General features: G+C 41.3%; 1 protein-coding gene across 2 annotated transcripts; it reads left to right on the top strand.

Annotated features, from left to right (window-relative positions):
• gpr153 (G protein-coupled receptor 153) lies at positions 1–25290 on the top strand. Of its 2 annotated transcripts, XM_084016465.1 has the most exons (7): positions 1–358; positions 9816–10443; positions 13348–13777; positions 17523–17712; positions 19621–19650; positions 21829–21848; positions 22380–25290. In XM_084016465.1, the coding sequence occupies exons 2-7, from the start codon at positions 10070–10072 to the stop codon at positions 23199–23201; spliced, it is 1866 nt and encodes a 621-aa protein (XP_083872591.1). In that variant the 5' UTR covers positions 1–358; positions 9816–10069; the 3' UTR covers positions 23202–25290. The 2 variants fall into 2 exon arrangements, with proteins under 2 accessions (XP_083872591.1, XP_083872590.1); XM_084016464.1 differs by lacking the exons at positions 19621–19650; positions 21829–21848 and adding an exon at positions 20120–20304.
• The last annotated feature ends 292 nt before the right edge of the window (positions 25291–25582 follow it).

Here is a 25582-nt window from a genome sequence, read left to right as displayed (position 1 = left end):
CAGTGTCGGGAAATAGAAGGAGAAATCCGCCTTTTACCTAGAAACTACTCGCCCTTTCGGCGCTCGCGTCGTCTCGCGAGCTAAGTAGTTTTTACATTTTTTTTATTCCAAAACTCGTCCATATTTTTTGCGTCATTATTTCCCTCCCTTTAACCACTGAGACAAAGAGGGCAACAAGAAACAAGAGGAGTACAGCTGTGGCGATGTGGTGGCTCATCCTACATTTCCCAGGTCGTCCCTTTTAACTTGACGCTGATCAGTTATCAGGGATGTAAACGACACTTTCAACGGACCCGAACTGATCCTCGTCCCCTCCGGAACAATGAGCCCGTTTGGCGCCCGGAACGTCTCGTGAAAGGTAAGATGCGACTCGCACAGCTGGTTGTAATCCTGTCAGGCTCGTTGGCGATCAGCCCATCTTTGATAGGTGGAGGAGGCTTCGTCCAAACAGGTGGCGTCCTGCAGCATGAGCAGCTCAGCTGATCAGAAGGGGAAAGTAAATGAACTTGAATAAAAATGTAACATTCTTGTAAATTTAACCTATTTTCAGGAGTGGGTTGATTGAATTACAAACTACATAAGGGCCCTAATTTTACCAAGGAGTGCCTTTTACATTAAATGTGTGTGTTGGATTATAACCAAGATCTTGACACTGTTTACACGGTTAAGAAAGGGGTGGAAAATTGGAACCAATAACCCAGATGGTTCATGCACTTCCACTCAGTCACGTAAGAATATAGAGTATCCTGCCATCACAAAGCTCTTCAGCCTGCAGAGAACATGCAAACTTAACGCAGGCCATTTCTGCAATGTGTTGAACACAATCTTGGCACAGATCCACACCTCAACTTTTCCTTGCTACTCTTCTCTGTGGTTCTTTATAGACCTTTACACGCCCCATGGAGTCCCACTCCCAATGTATAACTCTGGAATGAAAGTGTCGAGTATAGCCACACAGTGCAGTAGCACTCGCCGTGATGAAGGACTTTTTGAAGCCGGAACCGACACTGACTCTCAGACTATTGGACAAAGGATTTGCCCGTCAGGTTCCAACCCATCACTAGTTTTCACCATTTGAAAGTAAGGACTCTCGACTTGACTGCAAGCAAGACGAGGGAGAATGAGCAGGGAGTTAATGTGCTGTTATTTGAATGCCTTTCCCACAGAGAAGTCGCAGCAGAAGTGGATTTTGCGCAGTCGCAGGTCAGAAAGTGGCCATGCAAGCCGACGAATGTTCCCAGTGTGCTGTTGCCGCTGCGCCACAAAGCCTCACAACAGATCTCAGTGTTTCACGGGGCATATGTGACATTTTGTCTGTCACACATTTGGCTCTGTCATTTTGTGACCGCGTCAGCTCGTGTTCACACTGTGCTACTCAGACACACACACACACATGCTTGACTTTGTTAGTAAGCTTTATTGTCATGGCATTAATGACATTGAGAATTTGTGAATATATTTGTATATTATGTAGAGTATGGCATTATTCTACCATCTCAGTTCACACAAATGTGATGCCTGTTTCCGAACTCTAACCCTTCTGCCATATGGTGCCCAGTGATCCAGCTCCAGTCCTAGCTGGAGGTAGCTTAACATAAACAGGAAGAGAGCCTCTAGGGTTACATTTTGTAATGGAAAATTCAAACACTTACTCTGACAGGCTGGTCGCTCAGCTAAGAAAAGTGCTTACAGTGTGCCTCGGCAACATTAAACGGCATGTAGGAGTCTGGCTTTAGACCTTTTTAATACCTTTTACCTTATTAGTGAGTTCTGTTTAGGCATCCAATTGACGCTGATTGCACTAATACGGCTGGTAATCTCGCATATTTACTGCAGCTTAGAGTTACTGGAAAATCAAGTGCATGAAGGGAATTATGGAAACCACAGTAGATAAGACATATCAGCAATGGGAGCTTGTTTTCTAATGAAAATGATGTCAAGCTCGGGTGCCATAGTTTATTATTAATGCATTCTCACAGGCAGGAAAAATATTAGACACTTCTATGTCAAATGCAAGCAAAAGGGTCTAAACTTTTTTAACAGAGTGGAAAAATTAAAACCTGTTTGGAAGTGTCTCTAGGCCCGAGACTGAGTTTAACTGCACCGCAAAAGCCAATTAGAGCCAGACATTTTAGATTTCCTATTACTATTTATGTCCCGTGCAGCTTTTTTAAAGTACCTGGGAGCATAATACTACTTGACGGGTATTTAATCAGTGCTACTTAATCAAGTACTTTTCGACGTGTTTTAATTCATGTTGCACTGTGATGAATCCTTGAGCTCATGGGATGTTTTCTTCTAATCAAACCTAATCAAAAAATGATAACTGATGCAAGCTTTCAGTGCCTGATTGTCAAACAATGGCCTGATCTTAAAAAGATTTTGATTCAAGTGCCAGTATATCAGTGTTTCAAAACAATACTTGATACCTTACTTATATAAAAGTGTGATTCTACGATGTTAAAAAAATACAACTTACAGAACATTTGTTGCCAATGTTTCATACTTGGAACCCGGAAGACTATTTTAATAATGACCCAGTTGATGTATTGATTTGGGAGGTTGCTCCATATTCAATACTTTGCCTTTTTGATGTGTAATCTCGAGCAGGAGGTTATCGATTCAATAGAAGAATGGTCTTGGTTTACCTCTCGACGTGAAGGTCAAAGGTCAGGGTCACGTGAGCACCTCTAGAGCTCATTATCCTCCGATGACTGGCGCTGAGACTTGTGTATCTGACACAGGGGCCTGAATCCAGGTCCTCTGGTTGGAGAGCAGCCTGCCTCCCCGCTGTGCATTAGCAAAATGCTGTGATTAAACGGAAGCGGCATTTTGCTCACAACATGTTATTGTTGTAGTGTTTCAGTCCTTTGTCATCCAGTGTCGCATGCTGTAAGCAGATACTGTACAGGGACAGCAGAGGTACTCACCACAGAACCACTATGCAGGGTATGAAATGAACGTTGTCATTCCTCATCCAAATGTGTCACCCTATACTCAAATAAGCTTTTTTTTAAATGTATTTTATTTTTATAGCTATGGCTGTGTCAGAATCACTCCGTGAGAAAGGTCACCTAATGATGCTGCCTTTACTGTAAAGAAGCTGACTCAAGAGGATTCTGGGAAAAGTAGGGACATTTAATGTGTCTTTATCCTGTATCTGCCTCTTTTGGATACTTTGTGTCGGTGTTCAGGAGAGGTGCATGGGCTTCACTTATCCTTATTTCAACAAGTTTAATTGACAGATTTATTTTTATATTTATGAGGTAGACGTGCAGTTAGTGTGATCAAAGTTTTCTGCTGAAATGTTTTCTTCGAGACCGATGCAGTTGCTATGCAACCTACTCTATAAGAGATCCAGTCTGGTTCCAGTTCAGTGCAGCAGAGTGCCTAATGTGATGCTGGTTTACCAATGACTGATCTTATGAAGGCATGATACGGTAATGTCAGATATTGGTGACAAAACAAGCCCACTGGCTGTGGTCTAAAGGATTTTGACTGAGGAAGGCCATATCTTATATCTTATAAGACTTGTTATACTCAGCTGTGCTTCCTCCTTTGGTTACAGCGCGGACGCAGCAGGAACATACCAACGGAGGGAACAGGAACCTTTATAGATCTCAATGAAGCGTTCACTTCATGGCTGGTTTTAGGATTTAGTATGTGTGCATTGAACTGTATAATAACATTGGTAGGTTTTCCGTTATTCCAGGAAATCTTCTGTCTTAAAGATGAACCAGCACTTCTAAAGAGGACACAAATATCAGCCACTTGAGTGTAAAAGAGGTGAATCCCCTTCGTTGTCTCGGGTATCTTCTTTCTCCAGGACAGCGGGTTGAAGCCAGTCGTGCTGATCGTTTGTCACACGAGGAGGAACCTCTCCTGGACTCTCATTGATAACAAGATGATGAGCGCACGCTGGAGATGAGGAAGATTGATAGTGTCTTTGGCCTCTCAGGGCAATTGTAATCCCTCATAGGGAGAGCGAGTGTGGGTGACATGTCGCACTATGTGCAAACAGTCTGCAACTATGATAATATATGATAAATGTATGGTTTTGTATTATATTTTGGATGCATGATTATTTATGTGAGTTGTTAAACTACACATATGGCATATTTCCCAGGGAAGGTTTGAAAAAAATGTATCGGAAACGTCATAGCTCGTCGTAGCAGTGTAGTGTTATGGTGGTATAGTTTTAAGGTGCCCCCCCCCCCCGACATATAACGTCATGTACCCTATACCCCAGTGAAATGTCAGGAAGGTGTGAAAAAACAGATGCTGCCGGAGCCATAGTGCTAATCTCTGTCCTCGGCTGCTTTGACGATGAAGACGGTGACGGCGCAGATGCAGATGAGTGGAAAACGCTGATCAATCACAGCAGACTTGGCTTTTTTCGGGAGGGGTCTTAAAGGGACAGGCACATTCAGACGGACCTTTTTACATTATAGGATGTAAACCTGAATGATGAATCGGTCCACACAGAGAGCAAATGGAAGGCCTGAAAACCCTGCCATGCCCCTCTGCATGACCCCCCCCCTTTATTCACTTATTAGGATCCCATTTAGCTGCTGAGTCCATGATTTAGAAATGTAACAGACTATAATATTAAAGAGCAGGCAGCATAAGTAAACAAAGGGATCTGATTACAAAGAAAATATAGCACAATGTTTACAGAGGAGAAACATTAAATCCATGCAGTGCAGTAAAATATTTTGTGCTGGATTTGTAATTGTTTTTAAGTGGGACGGGGAAATGAATGGCTGCCCCTGACATTCCCGGCAGAAGGCACTTAACCCTCAAAGCTGTAGAGGATGTACTTGTACTGGGCAGCTCCCTAGAATGAGTGGTTGTAACTGTAAATATGAAGCAGAGTCCTGCTGCTGCAAAAAGCTTACCTGCATGCTGACTTGACTTTCAAAGTAAAGTACCTGTCATGTGTAGGGATCAGAGACTTTTTGAACACTGAGGGGGGGAACAGAGTATTTTTCTGGCTGACAGCTGCAGGGATGAGTGGCCGGGGGGGCAGTAAGAGCCCATGCATCACACCCATCAGCATGGAGCTTATAAAAGAGGTCCACTCCAGCTCCTGCCAATTAGGAGCTGAGTGATGAGGGTCAGCATTACACATGTACGTTGGCTCTCACTCGGCACCACACCCAACACACTGACCGACATTGTGCTGATGATGGATGGTGCTTTGAAAATCCTCCTCCTGCTTGGAACAGGTTCATGTGTAATAATTGGTCTGATCCCATTCAGACTCGCTGTCATTCAGTTTGGCCTTTGTTTTAACAGATGCAGCCGTCTTTTTGCCCGCCAAAATCTGTCTAGGCACACTTGTCTCCTCCTCTCTTTATCACTGCTGATTATAGTTTGAAATGAAGAAATGAAAAAGTGTTTTTTTTCCAGCAGTTCAAACTGACTCATGTGCAGAGTGATAAGTTAGTCATCCGGGAGGAAAAAAAAAACAGTTTCCTCAGCAGATAGATTTCATCAGCCCTCTATAATAATGCTTTTGTTCAGACAGGCAGTCGGCCTTCATGTTTACATTGACAGATAAGTTTCGATGGAGAATAATTATGCTGTGCCTAGAAATGAACAACCAATCCTGAGTAATCTGTAGAAACAAACACAATACAACACATTATTTTGGAAATTGTTGATATTTATCACTAACAAAGCTATTAGAGGGCAAAACTAAACCCCATACTTTTTATTTTTAAATGTCTAGAACTGATTCTTTAGCCCAGATCTAGACATTGATGTCATAGTTATTCTAAAGTCTCAGACATCAATTATTTCTTGTTTCAAGGCAAAAAAAATATGAATTATTTACCCCAGCTTGGCTCTTAAGCAACGTCTGGATGTAAACCCTCCATGTAGACAAAGTACAAAATGATTGATTATTAAATTGCAATTAAAGCCACCATGACACGTTTCTGTCTCCTTATCATCCTCAATGAATCTGTGCCAGTCTGTTAACATTCAACATCTGGATGTTGGAGACGGAAAGTCTTTACAGATTGTGTGTAATTTCCAGTGCTGATTTCCCCTGTGTAGAGGACACATTTGGCTTGGAGGCCCAGGGGATTGTGGGTGACGAGCTGTTAGTTCCACTATGGTTAGGAAGCCTGTCAGTCACGTGTTTCAAGAAAAGCACTGCGATTGTGGTGACTTCTACTAATATGACAACCACTATACCACTACTACTACTTCTACTACTACTAATTATCTTAGCAAATTATACTTCCTTAAAGCTTTTCATATATTTTTATTACTAAATATATAAAGAAGTACAAAGACTATTTCAAGTTTTTTTTGTAGTCTATTTCATTATTTTCCATTTTTACAGTTTCATTGAAGAATACCAGAGTAGATTAAATTAACCTGATATTATATCTAAAACTCTAAATCTAAATCTAATTTCATGCAGCAGGTCACAGTAAACAGTTGTTTTCTTGTCATAAAGTTAGCACAAAATATTTTAACAAAGGGAGAAAGAGAGAAAAGAAAATGCAAATGAGCAGTTGATTATGATCCATAAACCTTCAATTAAATAAAACAAACGGTTCAAAACAACAGAGCGTTTGCGCCACACCATTCTTTGAGAGGTTAGTAATGAGGATCAGTAATGAGCAAACCGAGTCGGCTCTTTAGAGTCACTCTGAGTCTGAACAAACCCTCCTTGGCTGATACTGCCAGTATTTACACCATGTGCTCTTTTTTCACAGTAAAAGCTGCTGTAACTGTTGGAACAAGATGTACAATGAGCTGCTTGGCTTTAAGCCTGGAGACTTGGATCTCTCTTAAACCTTTAACCAATCATTTAAACGCAGTCCAAGGAAGATGTTGCCCTCTTGACCTTTCATCCTAACAGAAGAACGTGCGAACTCATGTTTTCTTCTCAGTAAGAGCAGTTGTTGCCATTACTAACACCTAATCTGTCACAATATAAATTGTAACACCATAAAATACTAATAATTCTCTGAATCTTATTTGTAGTCCAGGCTGGAGTACTTTGGGTTTCATTGCAGTTTACCCACATCATAGACATGATTAACTGTGTCTGCATTTTTCACTTCTCATCTCTGAATATTCAACATTTCTTATATAGTATTACACAGCGCAGTCATCCAGTAACTGACTCCTCTCCCAGGTTTTGGCCTGGTTACGTGCTGTTTGAGGACGATGGCTGGCTTAATTGAATTTTAGTCCGAATGATGCAGAATTGTGCTGATTCTCATGGACATCTAGAAGGAATCAGTGTGTTCTCAGTGGACTCGTGCATCACATTACACAAAAGGTCCCTCAGAACATCTAATTTCTGAACATGTGAGCATTAACCGAAAGTGACCCTACATAAAGGAACAATAACGATGGCAGTATTACCTCGACGGCACCGCCAGCTCTTCCCACAGGTAGAAAAACTGCAGTTGCCTGTCAACATCGTGGTTGAAAATTGAAAGCTGCCATTGTCCCTCTAGAGCCTCATGAGTCACCCAAGCAGGACTTGGAGTACATTTTCTGCTGCTCTCTTGCATCGTTGGTGAATTATAAAAATAGCTGCAGGTAGAAAGGGGAATTGTTTGGGTATATTGTGATTTATCATGGTAATGGACCACATTGTTGGCTAAGTGGTCTTCTCTGTAGTCTCTTTGCGGCTACAAGAGGTATAATGTGGCATGTTTTTGTGTGACTTGTTAGAATGCAGTGGTCAAAGGTCCGTCACAAAAAACACATTTTTGGTGGTAACTCAAGAACTGATATACTATTACTCATCTCCACTGTGCAGCACTTGGGTTTTAGTCACCTTATTGACCCCTTTCACTGAGACACAGCTTTGTGAAAACAGAAAAAGCACAGGTGTAAATAGTATTAATGATGCTTCCTTTCCATTACGTCTCCCCGTGTGTCAGAGTGTGGGCACGCACAATGGCGGATTCCTGAAACCGGCTCATCTAAAAGCTTTTACAAGGTGAAAAGAGTCTTTTGCTGTGGTTCACTGGTCTGTAATTGCACTGACTCTCACTATCTCATCACACCCCACGTAAAACTTTCACTGCTGGGTATAAAATCTAGCAAACAGCGGCTTGGATACTATTAGAAATTAGTAGTAAACTTGCAATGATTTTTTTGTCCTCTTGGGGGACTGGAAACAAGCTGTAAACACAACGCTATCACCTCATCATTTGCTAGCAAACAATATAATAAAGTGAAGGTATTCAAAATGGTCAGGGTGACACAGTAAATATCATATTCCCACTGTGGGGAAGATGAGAATTTTGAAAATGAAATAAAGTTTTGTGATTTTTTTCTTTTCTTGTGTGGTTCTTTGAAACAGATTTGTGGTATTTTCCAGTGTTTTGATGCTGTTACTATGTTTAGTGTTTGACTCAACTGTGTTTCCAGTCTGCAGACTGCAGCTCAGTTCGCTATGAATCATTCTTTTACTATCCCAGGAGTTTTTTAATGGTTCTTGAGGATGTGATAACACTTTTTAACACTGTGTGTTTTCGACTCCATAGTGAAATGTTCCTTTTTGTTATCTTTTTTTCAAATCTATTATTGTATCTGGTTTGTCAGGATTCTCACTATAACATCATAATCAAACAGCATGGACGATCAGTAAGTTCTTAAATGTATTAGTTGGTAATCTGTTTTGGCGGCAGGGGGATCACAACACATTTGATCCCTTTTAAACTTGAGTTATATGATGATTTTACATCTACAGTGTTATTGGACTTGAAGAACACGGAAGATCAGGTTTAAGAGTCAGTCCAGACTTTGATTTGTTGTTTCCTGGACAAATATTAAATGACAAGCTTTAAGGTCCTTTGGTGTGAATATGTTTCTTCTTGAACCAGCAGAGTATTTCATGTTTGCAGGACCACCTCCTGATATATATGTGGTTACACACGTCCTGAGGAGCATATAGATGCTGCTTCATAACCTTCCTGCTGGCAGATGTTTAGGGTGGCATTGGAGGAGGATTTGAGAGCAGTGAGGATGATGACGACGATGTGGTTCTTGTCATTTCCAGTGTCCCCTCTTAAGGGCCTTGCCCACATTACATCAGTGTTTGGACAAACTGAAAGACAGGAAATAGATGTGACAACGTGCTCCAGCTGTGCAAAGCATTTTTCACTTCACAGTAGGGGAAGCAAAGTCATCCTCTTCTGACTACTCTGGCTGAAGCTGTATTATATTGGAAATGGCTCTAAAAAACAGCCAACCAAAACTATAGCAAACTATTTTTTATGCCTGTTCTTTTGACGACTCCTTGAAACAAGATTGCATGATATCCTATTATGTTATGTCACAGTTTTTAAGGGGTATAGGGGGTGGGACAAAATGACAAGTGATTTATTGGTTAGGATCAGGATTAGTCATTTCTAGTCTGCCCTATACATTTAAAAAAACAGCCGATAACAATTTTGAAGAGACCACAGTGAAGTCTTGCTTGTTTTATCTGGCGAAAAATCGACATTCCTATCGTGATATAAATTGAGGGATGCTTCGTGTTTTTTTTTTTAGTTCAGGAATGATTTGAAACAGGAGTTGCGTATGACAGTAGCTTTATGCTTTGGTCTAACATATCACTGCATTTGAAAAATGATTACTCTTGTTACTGGCATGAAATTGACAGCTTTCAGAATTAAGTGATAGTTAAACTGTTGTGATTAACGTAACCCTATTAGTTCGCTGGGATGAGGGATTATGTGGGGTGAAGGATTATTTTGAATCGGACTGACTCACATAATTTTCTTTACATCCTCTGTCTCTGACTGTGTGATCTCTCTCCCCCTCTCCAGCCTCAGGCTTGTTAGGGAACTGGCCTGGCTCTTCCTCCCCCCTCCAACATCCCACTGTGTCGCACCTCTACCATGTCCTCCCCCTGCTGTGGCCATGCCATGGAGAGTGCACGCCCACCCAGATAGGATGCCTGCCTTGCCCGACGTCCTGCATCCCCTCCTGCCCATCATCACCTCCTCCTTCTCCTTGAGTGTACCTGCTCTCGCCAACAGCTCCTTGCGGACCCCCAGGCTCCGCCCTGCCCCGCTCCAACATGGTGGATGAGGTCACCACCATGAAGGATGACGTCATCAACGCCAACACGCTGGCTTGGCTGGTCTGCTCGGGCGTGTCCATCCTGGCCAACACTTGGAGCATCCTCAGCGTCAGTGCCAAGCAGAAAAAGTGGAAGCCACTGGAGTTCCTCATCTGCACGCTGGCCGGCACGCACATCCTCAACATGGCCATCCCCATCACCATGTACTGTGTCATAACGCTGCGCCGCCAGCACTCCAACTACGAGTGGAACGAGGGTCTGTGCAAGGTGTTCGTCTCCACCTTCTACACCCTCACGCTGGTCACTTGCTTCTCCGTGACCTCGCTGTCTTACCACCGCATGTGGATGGTACGCTGGCCTGTGAACTACAGGTAAGAGACACATGCGTCTGTTGTCCTCTTGCCTATATCCAGGCTTTGGGTTTTTGTAATTTAAGGGGTTGTTAGTAAAACTTTGAAAGGGATTCTCTGGATGGAACGCCTCTCCTGCCAGTGCCAACACATCTACTGGTTGCAGTCATTTGGGGTAACACCATGTAAAACCCTCTAGACTGATCATCTGCCAGCACAAGCTTCCAGCTTCATTTGGCTGCTAACAGCAAGTGATATTACTAAGTAACGCTGAATAATAAAGATGGGCTTCACCTCACATTAACAGTCTACGGTAACACCAGTTTGGTCTCGTTAGATTCCCAAGACAGCTGCTGTTCACACACAATCAGATGTTCGGAACGTTGCTGCTTCATTTGAAACACGATTTTGATGCAATTTCTGTCCACATCCAGGGAAGTGCTGCTTTAACATAATCTGTTCTGATGTTATCTAGAAGCAGCCATTATTCATCTTTTACGAACACATTTAATGAAAAAATAATACTGTTGTGTTGCCGTTTGTGTCTTTTTCATCACATTACTTTGATATTGATGCAGCAGCATGATGATGATGATGATGATGATGATGATGATGATGATGATTGCTTTACAGTAACTAGCATATAGATGATTATGTGACCAGTGTGCTTTTAGGTTAGTTTATTTGCAGCTAAAGGACAATTTAACCTTGATGCACACCTCAGAGGTCTCGGCTTTAGTATGCATGGGTAATTTGTGGTCATCAGGCGCAGAACAATCACTTGCACATGAATGCATTTGTAGAGCAAATACTGTGGCAAATACAGACGAAGCACATGTGAAATGGGCAATACAAAACAAGCTACTATATGGAATATTGAAATGCTGCAGGAACTAGTTCTGTGGTACATGATGATCAGTATTCTGTCGCCACGCTCTTCCTCCGCTGCAGAAAAACAAAGTGATTTTTACTTCCTGTGGCATCACGCCTGCAGATGCTCAGCCTATAGTCGGCTTTGCTGATTTTGCACATAAGCAGATGTTCACTTAAGATAGGCAAACGTCCTTTTTAAAAATGAATCTTTGCTCAATCTTACTATCTTTATTGCTTGTGCAGCTGTCATTATTGGCCGATGCCCACACAGAGATAACAGGCTATGCTCAAACGCTTTTATCACCCTCATCTGTTCTCTCACTCATCTGACTATATTCTCTCTCATCTCCTGTCTGGAAGCATCGACTTTGCTCTTAGCCGCTCGCCCTTCTTGTTTGCGAGTCACTTTTAACAATGATATGGTGGAGTGATAGCCCAGGCGATGCACCGTGTAATTGCTGTTCATCTTTCATTTAAATCGCTCCATGTTTGCCCTGCTGAGGTAGTATGGCTGCCTTGTCTCTGACATTAACACACACCGAAGGCCTGAATTATGAATTCTAACCTTGTACTTCGGCAGCTGTTCTCGTCATCCTGGGCTCGCTATCTCTTAGAAGCTTTTTCCCCACTCACAACTCTCTCTCTCTCTCTCTCTCTCTCTCTCTCTCTCTCTCTCTCTCTCTCTCTCTCTCTCTCTCTCTCTCTCTCTCTCTCTCTCTGTCTCTCTCTCTCTCTCTCTCTCTCTCTCTCTCTGGCAATAGATTCAAGCAGCTTGGTGACGTAACTTCTCCATCATATATACCCCAGGCACATTCAGGAAAGGCTAGCATAATTACTCACAGTGACAACAAGACCTGCTTGTCTTTGCACAAAGCCATAGTGCAAAGATAGAGGCTACTGCTGCCCCTCTAAATCCTATCAGCGCATTGATCAAAGCTTATTTTCTATGTGAAGAGATGCATTCTATATCTTGCAAGTTGCTCCTCCAGATGATCTTAATGAGAGGAAGAAGGGAACAGGCGACATGCGCTCTGGCTCTCTTTAGAGGAGACAGATTGGGTTTCCTGCCAAAACCGCTCCTGGACAACTGACACTTAACGGAGAATTCACACACATGAAGCGTTCATTAGCGTAAACTGTTAAAACTGTAACTCTACTTTGAAAGGGGGCTCATTTGTAATTGCTAGACTGAAGTGACAATAAAACAAGAATGTTTCAAAAGCCAAGTCATGGCTTCTCTTTACATATTCTACCAGCTAGCAGCGAACAGCTCAACACTACTTTAGGTGCAAATGTTTCCGTAGCACAGCGTCTGGTTTGGGAAATGAAAACCCCAGTAAGCGTCTGCCATGTTTTTAGATCTATGTACTGTATGCTGCAAACCTTCAAAAGTGCAATACCACCAGAGGACACGAACACATTCAGCAAATTGCTCGACTGTAACAATTACTTGGAGGTGAGAGGAAATAGAAATCACTTTGCACTGAAATAGACCTAGATGACAAGTAGACCGAAGGACATGAAAAACAATAGTTTGCCATCAGCAAACCATGGATTTCCCTCCATTCAAGTCCAGTTAATCCAAGTTTGTGGGATTCTTTCCGCTGATTTCCTCAGTCAGGCATGTTTCTTTGCCATCAGTCTCCTCCTTATCAAATGTAACTGTACTGTCGGATCTCTCATTAGTGCTCGTTGGAATTATTTTAAGCTATACTGTGAGTTCACACACAGGTGAGTCAATGTGCTGAAAATACTATTATGGGTCCAACTTTCACAATCTCCTACTTTTGTCTTTTTCTTTTACAGGTTTCACTTGTTTGAAACAGTTTTTTAAAGTTAGTTTAAGGTTTTAAAATATCTACGTTCAGTATTGTATAGCAGAACTAGGATTGCAGCTTTTGAGATCCACCAATATGAGAGTCAAGGTCCACCAGTTTAACACTCTTATGAGCTACAGGACATACGGCAGTAAAGAAGCCAAAGCCCATTTCACTTGAAGGCCTGACAGCAGTTTGACTCGGTTTATGCTTAAATCTGTGGTTTTGCTTCCAGGTTGAGTAACACCAAGAAGCAGGCGGTGCACACAGTGATGGGCATCTGGATGGTCTCCTTCATCCTGTCTACGCTTCCAGCAGTGGGCTGGCACGACACCATTGACCGTTTCTACACCTCCGACTGCCGGTTCATTGTGACAGAGATCGGTCTGGGCTTCGGCGTGTGCTTCCTGCTGCTGATTGGCGGCAGCGTGGCCATGGGTGTGATCTGCATCGGCATCGCACTCTTCCAGACCTTCTCCATTCAGGCGGGCCACAATGCTGACAAGAACAAGTTCAACGTCCCCACCATAGTGGTGGAGGACGCCCAGGGGAAACGCAGATCATCCATTGATGGATCGGAGCCTCTCAAGACGTCGCTGCAGATCACATACCTGATCAGTGGAATCGTCTTTATCTATGACTTCCTGACTGGCTTCCCCATACTGGTGAGTACACTGCCGAAACATGATGCACATGCAGTTAATGATGGAGCTGGTCTTTCACAGCACTGTCTGCCAGATAGGAGGTATTTCCAGAACTCCCAGAGACTCTTGTGTGTATTTAGATTAAAAAAAAAAAAAAGATTTCATTACTTCCCATTTTATTTCCTAATCCAAACAGACAACATAAGCATATCTAATTATGTATTTAATTTGACACAAGAAAAATATAAATGGAATTTTATATTTATGCAAATAAAAACAAGTTTAACCGTATTATTTGTTCCATCGAATAAAATAATAATAAAAAGGAGCATTAAAAAAAGAAGAAAGAAAGTAGAAAGAAATGCACCTTAACATACAGTGAGCTCTGTTTTTTGACCTCTTCACTCAGGCTATATGCTTCGGCTGAGGGAGGTTAATTGAGTTGGCACTGGAGAGAGCGGGGTGGATGGGGTAAAAATTAAAAATTAAGCTGAAAAGAGAGGGTTAAGCATGGAGTTTCTCCACTGTAGCTTCTGTAACCATACCATACTGTTCTATTATTTACATGAACTTAAATGGTTCCACTCATCTGGGGGTGTAAGTAGGTCAGCATTCTTGTGTGTGTGTGTGTGTGTGTGTGTGTATATATATATTCAGTATAGAAATGACCATAACAAAAATAAGAATATGTTACCCCTGTGACATAATGTGACAGAGCTTTCCCAGGAACAGGCCACGGGAAACACCGTCCCTCTGTTGTCTTTTGTGACACCGAAGTGTAACTTCGCTCTGCTTCCCGGGGAAACCGATCCTCCATGTGCTTGATCAGTGACTGAGGCAGCAGCAGGTTCTGTTCTCTTTCCATTGCCACACCTCATTCTCGTTCTCATTCATTTTTAAACAAGTCAATTAATCGGTCATCTATGCAGACTTGAGAGCTTGTGGAAGGCATACTGCTTGTGATGCAGTCAAACCAGCCATCCTGTCATCTTAAAAGCAAGTCACTGGTGGAGCTGGGATTTTCCATTCGGAAAATGTTTTTGTTAAAGCAGGTACCCTCTGCTCATGTGTGGATTACAGTCTGTTTTCAAAATGCAAGTGTCTATTTTAATGTCGAGGTGTTTTTCTACGAGCTCTGTATATAGTATCACTTTTAAACAGGAGGGCTTTGTGCATGTTAAAGCATCAGTTTGTGTCTAATGTATTGCCTTTGTTGTGTAATCATTTGTACAAGCCATCTGTTAGTTGTCATTTTTACATGAGACAAGCCTTTTTTAATTAAGTGCTGGTACACCTGAGGCAAGCCGAACAGAAACTTCTGCACAAAGCAGCACTCTCTGCACAAGCCTTTAGTGCTGAAGCACACAGCAGCATACGGATTTCATGGTTGCTTGTTCGCTTCAATTCCACCAATTAGTGATAATAAGCATTGCACAACAATATAATACTGCTTCAAAGCCACACAGAAGAACACATTATTTCTTTGAATATACTTTCCAATGCTGTGATGTCTTAGTGTTGTAATCCTGTCCTACGAGAAGGTGCATGTAGGGTCCTTGCTGGGATTTTACAGATATGGTAGTAGGTCAGAATTTGCACCCATAAGTAATGTGAATAAAGATACAGAGACTGAATGAACTCCATTATTAAATCCTAGCTGGTAAGAGCAATTACTCAGCACTGATGAGCTCACAGGTCTTTAGGCACCACAGCTGCTGTTCGTGGTTCAAAAAGAAGAGAGTTGGAAATGCTTTTTTATGAATAATGAATTTCAGGGAAAAGATAAAACACGAATACTGGAAAAAGCCACCATGTCTTTATATAATGCCTCTGTTGATATTGTGTGCTGCTTAATTAATTTGTGTGTCATGTTTTTACTCGTAAGATTGAACAACATCACGCCTCTATGGTGACGTGTTGGAGTTCAGGATCGGAAGGGAAACCACATTCTTGTTGCTTCATATGCTGGAAGTTGATTTGAAAAGATAGTATCACTTTTACAACAACAGCCTGTGTGTGTGTGTGTGTGTGTGTGTGTGTGTGTGTGTGTGTGTGTGTGTGTGTGTGTGTGTGTGTGTGTGTGTGTGTGTGTGTGTGTGTGTGTGTGTGTGTGTGTGTGTGTGTGTGTGTGTGTGTGTCATACTGATGAAAGATAATAATGCCAGCGCAGTGACAGAAACAGCAAAGTTAGCTAGCTGTCTTTATGACCTGATGTAATGAGCTATTTAAATGCATGGAAAGCTGTAGTGCACATACAAATGTATCGTGTTACACAGACAAATACTGACTAATGGATATGAAGGACAGAATGGAATCACCACATTATAGATGTTAGAAACACAAAATGTTATTATTTATATGAGCATATACTCGAGAGGTGGTGTGTGAGCTACTTATACATTATATTTTTAAATTGAAGTGAAAGCTATTTATTTCATCCATAAACATTTATTTGTTTATGGAAGAAATGACACCAGCCATCATTATACAACTGCTCGTTATAGTCAAATTAACTCCTTAAAATAGCATCATACAGTAATCATCATACTGGTCATTGGATAAATATCAATTTGATAGGGATGGGAAATAAAAAAAAATGTCTGATGCCAGATCGAGTGTTTTATTATTGCTATATTAATATGCTCACTGGCTGAAAGAGAGTGCTACAAAATCAGCAGATGATGTGTTCTTATAGAAAACCAGTTCACAGTATATGTAGTTGTTTCCACTGTCTTCGGTTTACCTGGCCTCATCGATTGGCTCAGCTCAGTCGACGAGACAAATATCAGGTGGAGACTTCACGACTTCATCAAGTCGCATAGTGACGCCGCTGCTGGATGACTGGTGCTCAAGTTCAATCCCAGAACAGGTCACACCCGAGATAATGAATTTCAGTTAATCAATCTGAACAGCATCTTGGCACAGTGCATTAGAGATGAGGATCAGACTCTGAACCTGTCAGCTCTAACGATCAGATAATGCACTCTGTTGCTTCACTGAGGCAGATGACTAATATTAGCTCTAATGCTTGGTTTATAAAGCGGCCGTGCTCCAACCAAGGTCACCTTTCTCTACACTACGGAGCAGTTCAGAGGCATTAATGCGTATGTGAATATGAGATGCACCTACTTCTATTGGTTGATGAATGATATTGGGTTCACTGTGTTGCATAGGATCTCCGGACAACTGTGCCAGTTTTCAGTCGAGACGTGAAAACGCATTACATCTACAGCACACTTGATCAACCTTTGAACTCTGCTTACTTTGAAAGTCAGCACAAGTAAGGGGTGAAATGATGAGAAAAAAATATCTCGCTGCTCTTCTCTTCCGTTATATATCATCAGGCTGTAAATGAACTAAAATCAATTCTACGGCAGATCACATGACTGTGGAAGTTTAGTTACTTGATACCCTGAACACAGCAGCAGTTGTTGGGCATGTGTGAGCAGTTGCATTTACAAGTTGATGTTGAAATGTGAGAACCTATTTGTTGTCGAGTTGAATTGAACTAAGTGATTGAATTGCCACTCTTTACTAATCTAATTTAATCGGTGATATATGTGATAATCCTGTAGAATAAGTCATCTCAAGTTACCGCTGCATGCTCGTACCTGTACACCCACATATACAGTACACATTAACACGAGCTTTGTCCACCCAATCAAAGTCATTATCCTTGCTCTGACTATGGCTGAATGGATTTAAAGAATTTAGCACAGTGAGCAGTCCTCACCATACGGTGTGACCCTTTGCTTACCCTGCCCAGGTGGTGAGCTTTGCCAGTCTGAAGTTTGACCGCTCCTACAACTGGATGGTGTTGTGTGTGCTGTGGTGCTCCATTGCCCAGTCCATCCTGCTGCCCATGTTCCTCTGGGCCTGTGACCGCTATCGGGCTGACATCCGCATGGTGTGGGAGAAGTGTGTCGCCATCATGTCCAACGACGACGTGGACGAGGGTAAGACACTGTCGGACTGTCTCCCTCCCTCCCTCTCCCCGCCTCCCTTTTCCCCCTTCCTCTCTACACCTGATGATGTGACTATGGACGATGATTCCTATTACTGAAGACAGCTCCGTGTGGACAAGTCAACTCTTTGAAGAGTAGCGTTTGTGCCGTTGAGCGCTCCCTGAGGACGCGCACAAACTGCATTCAAAGGTGGTTCCAAAGATAATGCCCAATTCACAGACGCTTTGAAGTGAAGTTGCAGATGATTTGCTTGACTTTACAAAATTCAAGTGACAGTTAAAAATGAGGCATGGCTCTCTGAATTTAGGGTTTGGGCACAGAGAGTGGAGAAGTGTTCTGGACTGTCTTTGGCCATAGGAATTACAGCGACCTATGTGATCTGTCAACTGAATCATTGTGTGTTTTAGCCTGAGGAGTAAATGTACTGGGGAAGATGAGAGCAGTAATATTGCATGAAGGAACCAGAGGTTAGCATCAAGCTGAGAAATCATTAGTTTATAGCCTAATGTTTTATAGAGATTTCCACCTCTCGTCCCTGAGGTACAGCATGGTGTCACTTCTGGGATTAATAACCATCAGAAGTGATTTTATTTGAATGCACATTAATGCATTAGCAACAGAGACATGCTGTTATTCAGACTACTGACTCTTTTCTTTTGTCAAATTATGGCTGAGAATCTAATGGTTATGATAAGAAATGTGAAAAAGCTACAGTACATAATAAAGTCCATCCAAGCCAGTTAACTTCAAAGGTTTGTCACAAGGAAAAGACACTTTTCAGAATGTCAGTGAATAATCACAAATATAACACAATGTCTTATATGTGCAGCCTATTTAGGGATACATTTGGTTACATTATTACAGAGTGGTTAAGACCTTTTAACAGTAGCATTTCTGAGTTTGGCTGTTATTACATGTTACTTAAATAATTATACATATTTAGTTCCTTTTGAAAGGTCATTATTACTTTATATTATTTTGTGGTTTCACATCTGAAATCAGTGGACAGATGTTATCATGTGACCTACCATGTGACCTTTGTTGTCAGGAGCTTAAACTGACATGTGTCTGGTTAATGTAACTTTCTGTAGTAAAATATATTTTTTTGTGGGTTTGTACGTGGCTTGTACTCCATAAAATTATTTATTTTCTTTATCATGCTATGAGATTGATGTCATTACGAAAAGAAAAGAAATATTGCTGCACAAAGGACATATTTTCCTTTCAGCACTTTTTTCGTGTTCACTCCAATGCATTTAACGAGAGGACAAACAAATAAATGGTTCCCTATTTATTTGTTAGGACCCAGAGTGAAACTAGAACGCCTGCAGTAAAGTTGAAAAGCACTTTCATGTCATTATGATGGTCATATTTCCCTCAAGTCACAAAGAGTTACAAGTATTTTTTTCTTCTTCTGAAAACACAGCATATAAATATATATTGTTTTTGTTTTTAGTCTATTTTTCTTCGTGTGACGTGGACTCCCACCTACTGCTCAGATAATATAGCTTATATGTGAGACGGTAGTCTGAATTAAACTGAACATACAAAAAATCAGACTAATACATAAAAAAAAGAGAAATTAAATATTTCACCAAGGAATCACAGACACTTTAATAAAATCTGGTCCTAAAATTAGGTCACATGATAATCATAGAAATGCTTATGGACTGGGTCCATGTCTTCATGTAAAATATTTTTTTTTTTGGCCGTGTTTAAACTCGACCCGATCTGAACCCTTTCTCTCCTGTTTCTAACCCTCCAAACCTGTTGATTGTCTCCCTCCCGCCGTCCTCCCTAATAACTGCCCGTTGTCCAGCAGGAGACATTAACACAACACAGGGGCAGGCCATATTCTGTGTGATAATTAACACTGCCAGTTCTCTGCTTTTTTCCCAGAGGGCCTGCCATGTATAACTCACCACAGTTGTATGTATAAGGACTGTTTCCTGTTTTCCCGAAGCTACTGACTTGCATGCCGATCTGCTTGTGCAAATAGCAACTTCCATCTTTCATCTTTTTTTGGCCGACATTATCCTCAAGATCAGCATTTTACACTCATCTCCAATTGATCTTCAACGAACATGAATGCAGTAATTGGGAAAATAAACTTGGCGGTTGTGTTTTTATACACACGCTTTTGTACAATTTAGTTTTTCAGAGAGTTAAGCCGTGACCCTTCAACTTTTTGGAATGATTTCTGGATTAGCATCAATCTAGGCCTTTTTAATCCCCGACTGAACATCTACATTGAATTACAAGTCGTTTTTGTAGCAACATTTTTTTTGACAACAATTGAACTTGTCTCTCTTATCTATTCGTCTGTCTGTCTGTCTGTCTTGTGTATTGAGTTAATTGCTCTCTAATCCTGACGTCCGTGCTTTTCTGCACTTTGCAGAAAACAGCCAAGATGGAGGAATTCATGCCGACTTAATATATGACAGACCATATGACTATAGCTTGGCGCCTGAAATCGTGACGGTAGACCGTAATGCCAAGTATGAGTTCTCAACCTTAGAAAGGGGGGTTCTGCAAGGGTATCCATTGAGGGAACAACAGGAAGATAAAATGCAGTATTTGCAGGTATATTTTATTAATTTTCTTCATTTCTTTTACTTGATTATTGAACTATTTTAAAATGACACTGTGCATGGTGAAATGGCCTTGTGGGCCTTTACAGTAGCTTGCTTGAATTTTCTGGAATGATCAGACATTTTGTGATTTCTCCTAGATATGCCACAGATTTTCTTTTTGTCTTTTTTCTTTCTCTTCTTCTTTTTACGTGAATCAAAAATACACTCTGGCTGACTAATGTTTGGTAAATATGACCATCGGCAGTCCCAACATGTTAATGTGCTTTTTTAATCAAAGTTTCTGTCCTTGCCATGGGCCTACATGCAAGTGCATTTATATTTTGTAAGAGGGTAAGAGTTTAGTAACTGACTTACCTTCTATATTTCAGGAATCTCTCAAGGTTTCATGAAAGCACTTTAAACATTTGCTCATGTTCTACCCAAAATCATTGTGTCCATTGGATCGGGCATTCATCCCAGTCAGATGCAGAGCTGTGAAACGCTCCTTTCCAGCCTGCATTAAGCATTTGCTCCAACATACAGCCTTCTCAGACAATTCAACAAAACCCAATTCCTGGCCCACAATCCAATATTGGATCAATTTTCCTGAAAATTATTGGTTGACTTGGCCCGGAAAGGCTGTGGTGAGGATATATAATTTCAGAATCAGCTGATGCAACCCACACAATATTAGCTTTTACAAAGCATCTTAAAACTGTGTCATCTTTGTCAGAAACAACTTAACAAGGGCTTCAGCTTTCTCAGTATGGCCTGCAGCTGGAGCAGTCTACACTACTTGAATAATTTGCTTATTGAATATAAAAAAAAACAATTCAATTAAATTGGTGTAACAGGTCAGACATCCAACATTATAATGGACATTTTAAAGACCAGTGATCCGACAGGATTCGCTCTCTATTCAATTTGACTTTTGACAAAGCTGTGAAACAGAGATGAATACAGTAATCGTATCATTTCATCAGACCAAATCATTACTCCATCCATTGTTTTGTCATCATTAGATTCAGTAGCTTGATTGGATTGTATAGTTATTTTTGCTATTATTTCCTGCTGTATATGTGAGATGGTGAAACAAATAAGCTGCTTTTTAATTTTTTTTTTTATTTCAGTTACAGGACGACTGGCTAAACTGTGTCATGTCATATTTGTTGCTTGTAAACGGGTTAAGACCCAATTAGACCATGAATCAACACCACCCTTTGAATCACTATCAAGTAGGACCTCCAAGTGAGAATTGCCAAGGCACTTCTCACATGGTTTGATTGCAGAATAAAGCCTCTTTGGCTTTATTGGCTAATTGTACGAGTCGCTGTCGCTTCATCCTGCATCCGACTTCATCATTATGCTTATGCTGCCCTCTGCTGTTCAGCCCTCCCACCTAACACACTCAATGGTACTGTATCGTCTTCTGTCTCATTTCTCTGTTATACTAAAACCCACCACAGGGGGGCAGGCTGATATCAATCTTGTGGCTCTTGACGTCACCTTGACAAACCCTCTCACTCTTGCATAGTTGTCAGAGCAGAATGGAATGTGAGTATAACATGTAGGGAATCGTCACCTTTTGCCGTTTTCATCTCCAAATAATGAAGAGGAATACTAGTTCAGTTATGACCATGTGTATGTTAACATTTTCCACAAATTGCCTGAGGGATTGATTAAAAAAACAAATTAAGCACTTAGCATTCTTGGACTTGGACAACTTCCATGTACAGCATGTAGGATTTTTCACAAACGGCTCAATCAGCGTACGAAAAATAGAAAGGTATCTAAAAATAAAGATCACGGATCTATACGTTCACACACATTATTCATTCATTGGGGTGACTGCAAGTCATGCTGTTGCAGCAGGTGCAAGATCACAGTGGCGTTGACGGGCACATAAGAAGAATCCTACATGTAATACCCTTTTTAATGGATAATATAGGTGTATAAATAACATCTATGATAATGTTATATGACAATGAGCAGTGTCACAATGCTTACTGGTTCTGTGTTGCTCTAGGCGAATGAATGGCAGAGTCATTGATGCACTGAAGGGTTTGATCTGTGTGTTGCGTCCAGGTGCCCCCTACAAGAAGATACTCCCACGACGAAACCGACATGTGGACCAACGACCGGATCCCCTCATACCTTCAGCGATGGGGCTCCACCGAGGACATGATAGTGACTGCCCACTACAGCTCCACCTTGCCGCGCCGCGAGAGGCGCAGGAGCAGCCTGGTCTCCTACCACGAGGAGAGCCACCATCACCACCACCCGCATCGCAAGCGGCGACGCTCTGAGGACAGCATGCACTCCCTCAAGCACCTGCCGCGCGTGGTCTGTGGCGCGGAGCACTACGAGGACGAGCTGCGGTGTTTTAGCCGCGACGAGGTGATCAACTTCATAGACGAGACGCCGCTGCCGAGCCCCAGGAAGAGCCCACGGCGCGCATCCAGCGTCTCACTTGTCCCCAATGTGTACGAGCAGCACACAGTCCTCCTCCCTCAGTTCCTTCTCACGGACTTCGAGTGTGAGCCTCAAGCGCTCAGGCGTTTCTCAGAACACAAACGGAGCAGCGGCAGCCGGGGCCACACGCCCGAGGCTTCCCCCAAACCCGACAGGCCGGCCGGGAAGAAGAGCCACGGGGCTTGTGGCTCTGGCAAAGGCTGCCGGGAGCGCGTGCGAGACAGGAAACAGCAGTGTGAGTTGGACTCACCTGGGTGCGGCCAGCAGACTCCCGGGCACTCTGCCTGCAGGCCCCGGACAGGCGGTGGAGCCAGGGCTGACTGGGGGAGACAAAAGCACCCGAGCAAAGGTGATGGTAAAGTTAGCACAAACAGTTTTGTACGCACACCCTCGGCATCGTCCTTTCACTCTGATTCTGTTGGCTCCGGCACCTGAAAGTTTCCCCTTGTTAATATCAACATTATTACTGATGTTATTATCATAATCAAAACCAACGGGATGATTGGTGGTTATTGGAAGGTGACAAACTGGATTATTTGTCCTTTTTACTGGTGCCACTATTCTGTTTGACTATACCACCGATACATATGTTATGCTGAACAGCCGTGGGAGCTTTGGACATCATTTCTGAATGGGCCTAATGTTGATTTCATAGGTTGGTGAATAGGTTGGGTGGTCCGCTTAGTCAGCGTTCACATCACAAAATCTCCACTGAGGACATCTTCTTTCCAGCACTGACACAAATAAACTTTTTTTTTTTAAATAGTGTGAACATTCCCACATCTGTTTTTTGCTGATCACTGTTGTTTCTTATGAACTACTTAAAGAATCGGAGGAGGTAGTTTTTAGGTTGGTGTTCTATATTTCCTTTTGTTTTTCTTTGAATTTACGGACTTGAATTCAAAGTGTATTTTATTTTGCCTTTCATGGCTGTGTTTTGTTGTATCAACGCATTTTCTTTCAAACCAAACTTTTCTGAATACTTAAGGACATGACACATTATACATGTTGACTTCATTTTGATCATGATGTACATCAACCTTTTCTATTAACATTATTGTTCCCAGCACATGAAAAGCTTTTTTTCTTCCCAAGCACCCTTTGTTGAAGTAAACTGAGAGTGGTAATCCCAATCTCTTTAATGAATAGTTTTTACAGTTACTGTGTGATATTGAGATATAATGTGGAGACCCCTAAATTCTTAATTAAAATGTGTCTGTTTTTAAGATTGACATGTCATGTATATATGAAAGATGTTGGATTTATGGTTTTGGTGTTCTTTATTTTTTGTTCAATGACATCTTCCCTTAGTGTTTCCTCACGATTCTTATTCCAATATTTGTGTTAACTTTGGGGGTCACCTTGCAAATTAACATACATAACATCAGACCAACAGAGCTGGAAATGGTGGTTTGTCCATCAACTGAGCATGTCAGCCAGACCTCACTTGTTATGTTGCAGTAACGTGTTATAAAAAGCACCAATAATGATTTGTAGCTCTCTAGGGAACCTCTACAAGATGTCAACTGGTCCTAAAGTTGAATAAGGCCTTCAAGCTGACTAATAAAAGCTTCAAGCTGACTAGCTAAAGTAATATGATTGATTATTAGGGATTTATAGTATATGATCTGCTTCAACAAAAAAGCAAACATTATATTAGATATGTTATCTCATTACATGCATTAAGATTGATAACGGTTTTATTCTGGGAGTATTCTGGTGACTTTTGTGAACACCTGGTTTATTTTTGCCCCATAAATGTGAGTAAATGTAAGAATCCCCAAAGATTCACTAAGGGATGCAATTGGGAAAAGTCATGTTAAGATGTATTCATTTTCCTATATATGTTTATTTCATATCATAGCAAGGTATAGCAGGACAAAAAATGGTATTACTAAATTCTCACTTCGTCACTCAAATTAAGTACAGCAGTAAACTTGACAATGCCATGATGACTTCATGAAGCCCATTCTTAACTTAATGAGGAACTTCTCATATTTACCTAATGGAGCAATTGAATAACTAAAAGGAGTGAGAACTCTACTGTTATAATGGGCTTGGATTGCTCACTGAATGAATGTATTCGGACATCATGATTACGTTTTTAAAAAAAAGGAGCGCATGGAATTAAAATGTGCCCTTAGACAACTGTTTTGCTTTCATCATCCAAGTAATAATAAAGTTGCATGTGTTTGGCATATCTAGGTTTTCACCCATCTGCAGTCAGTTAAATGTTAAGTTTGAATTCTAAAGTATGTACCTCTCATTCATTACATCCGGTTCAATAGGACCGGGTTTTGTTTTTTTTAGCTGAAATGTATCTGTCTTTGGAAGCATAATAACACAAAATCCCTGTCAAACATTGCTGTCATACATTTTTGCATTTTGTTACGTTTCTCATATTAAAATATAATTTTGTAACATATTCAAAGATTTTACGACTCAAATATGAATGATGTTAAATGTTATGATTTTCTTGTCCCAATGATGACTTTGTTTAAAAAAAAAAAAAAAAGATGTGACTAATTAAATTCACAAGATGATGCTTCAGAAAGTGTTTTTAGAATTCTGCAAGAGTTGCACTTTATTTGTTGCCTGTTGTGGATTTTTGTCTCAGGAGTGTGAGTGATGGACCTAATGTTGTTCTTGAAAAAAGTGAAGCCCATGCAGGTCCCCAGAAGACCAAGGTTTGGTGTCCTTTTCAACCATGCAAGATTCCCTCATGTTTTGGCAACAGTCTGCTTTTAGTGGGATAAGGCAAACATACCAATCACCACAGAAGGACTTGGATGAATGACTGAGAGACAATGCAGACA

Source organism: Eutrigla gurnardus, assembly GCF_963514095.1.
Source record: "Eutrigla gurnardus genome assembly, chromosome: 8".
NCBI lineage: Eukaryota > Metazoa > Chordata > Actinopteri > Perciformes > Triglidae > Eutrigla > Eutrigla gurnardus.
This window is presented reverse-complemented; position numbering and strand designations above follow the sequence as displayed.

Coding starts and splice junctions, on each gene's coding strand:
- gpr153 (XM_084016464.1), top strand. CDS start 10,070: ATGGTGGATGAGGTCACCACCATGAAGGATGACGTCATCAACGCCAAC. Junction 10,444..13,347: donor CGCTGGCCTGTGAACTACAG/GTAAGAGACACA, acceptor TTTTGCTTCCAG/GTTGAGTAACACCAAGAAGC. Junction 13,778..17,522: donor TGACTGGCTTCCCCATACTG/GTGAGTACACTG, acceptor TACCCTGCCCAG/GTGGTGAGCTTTGCCAGTCT.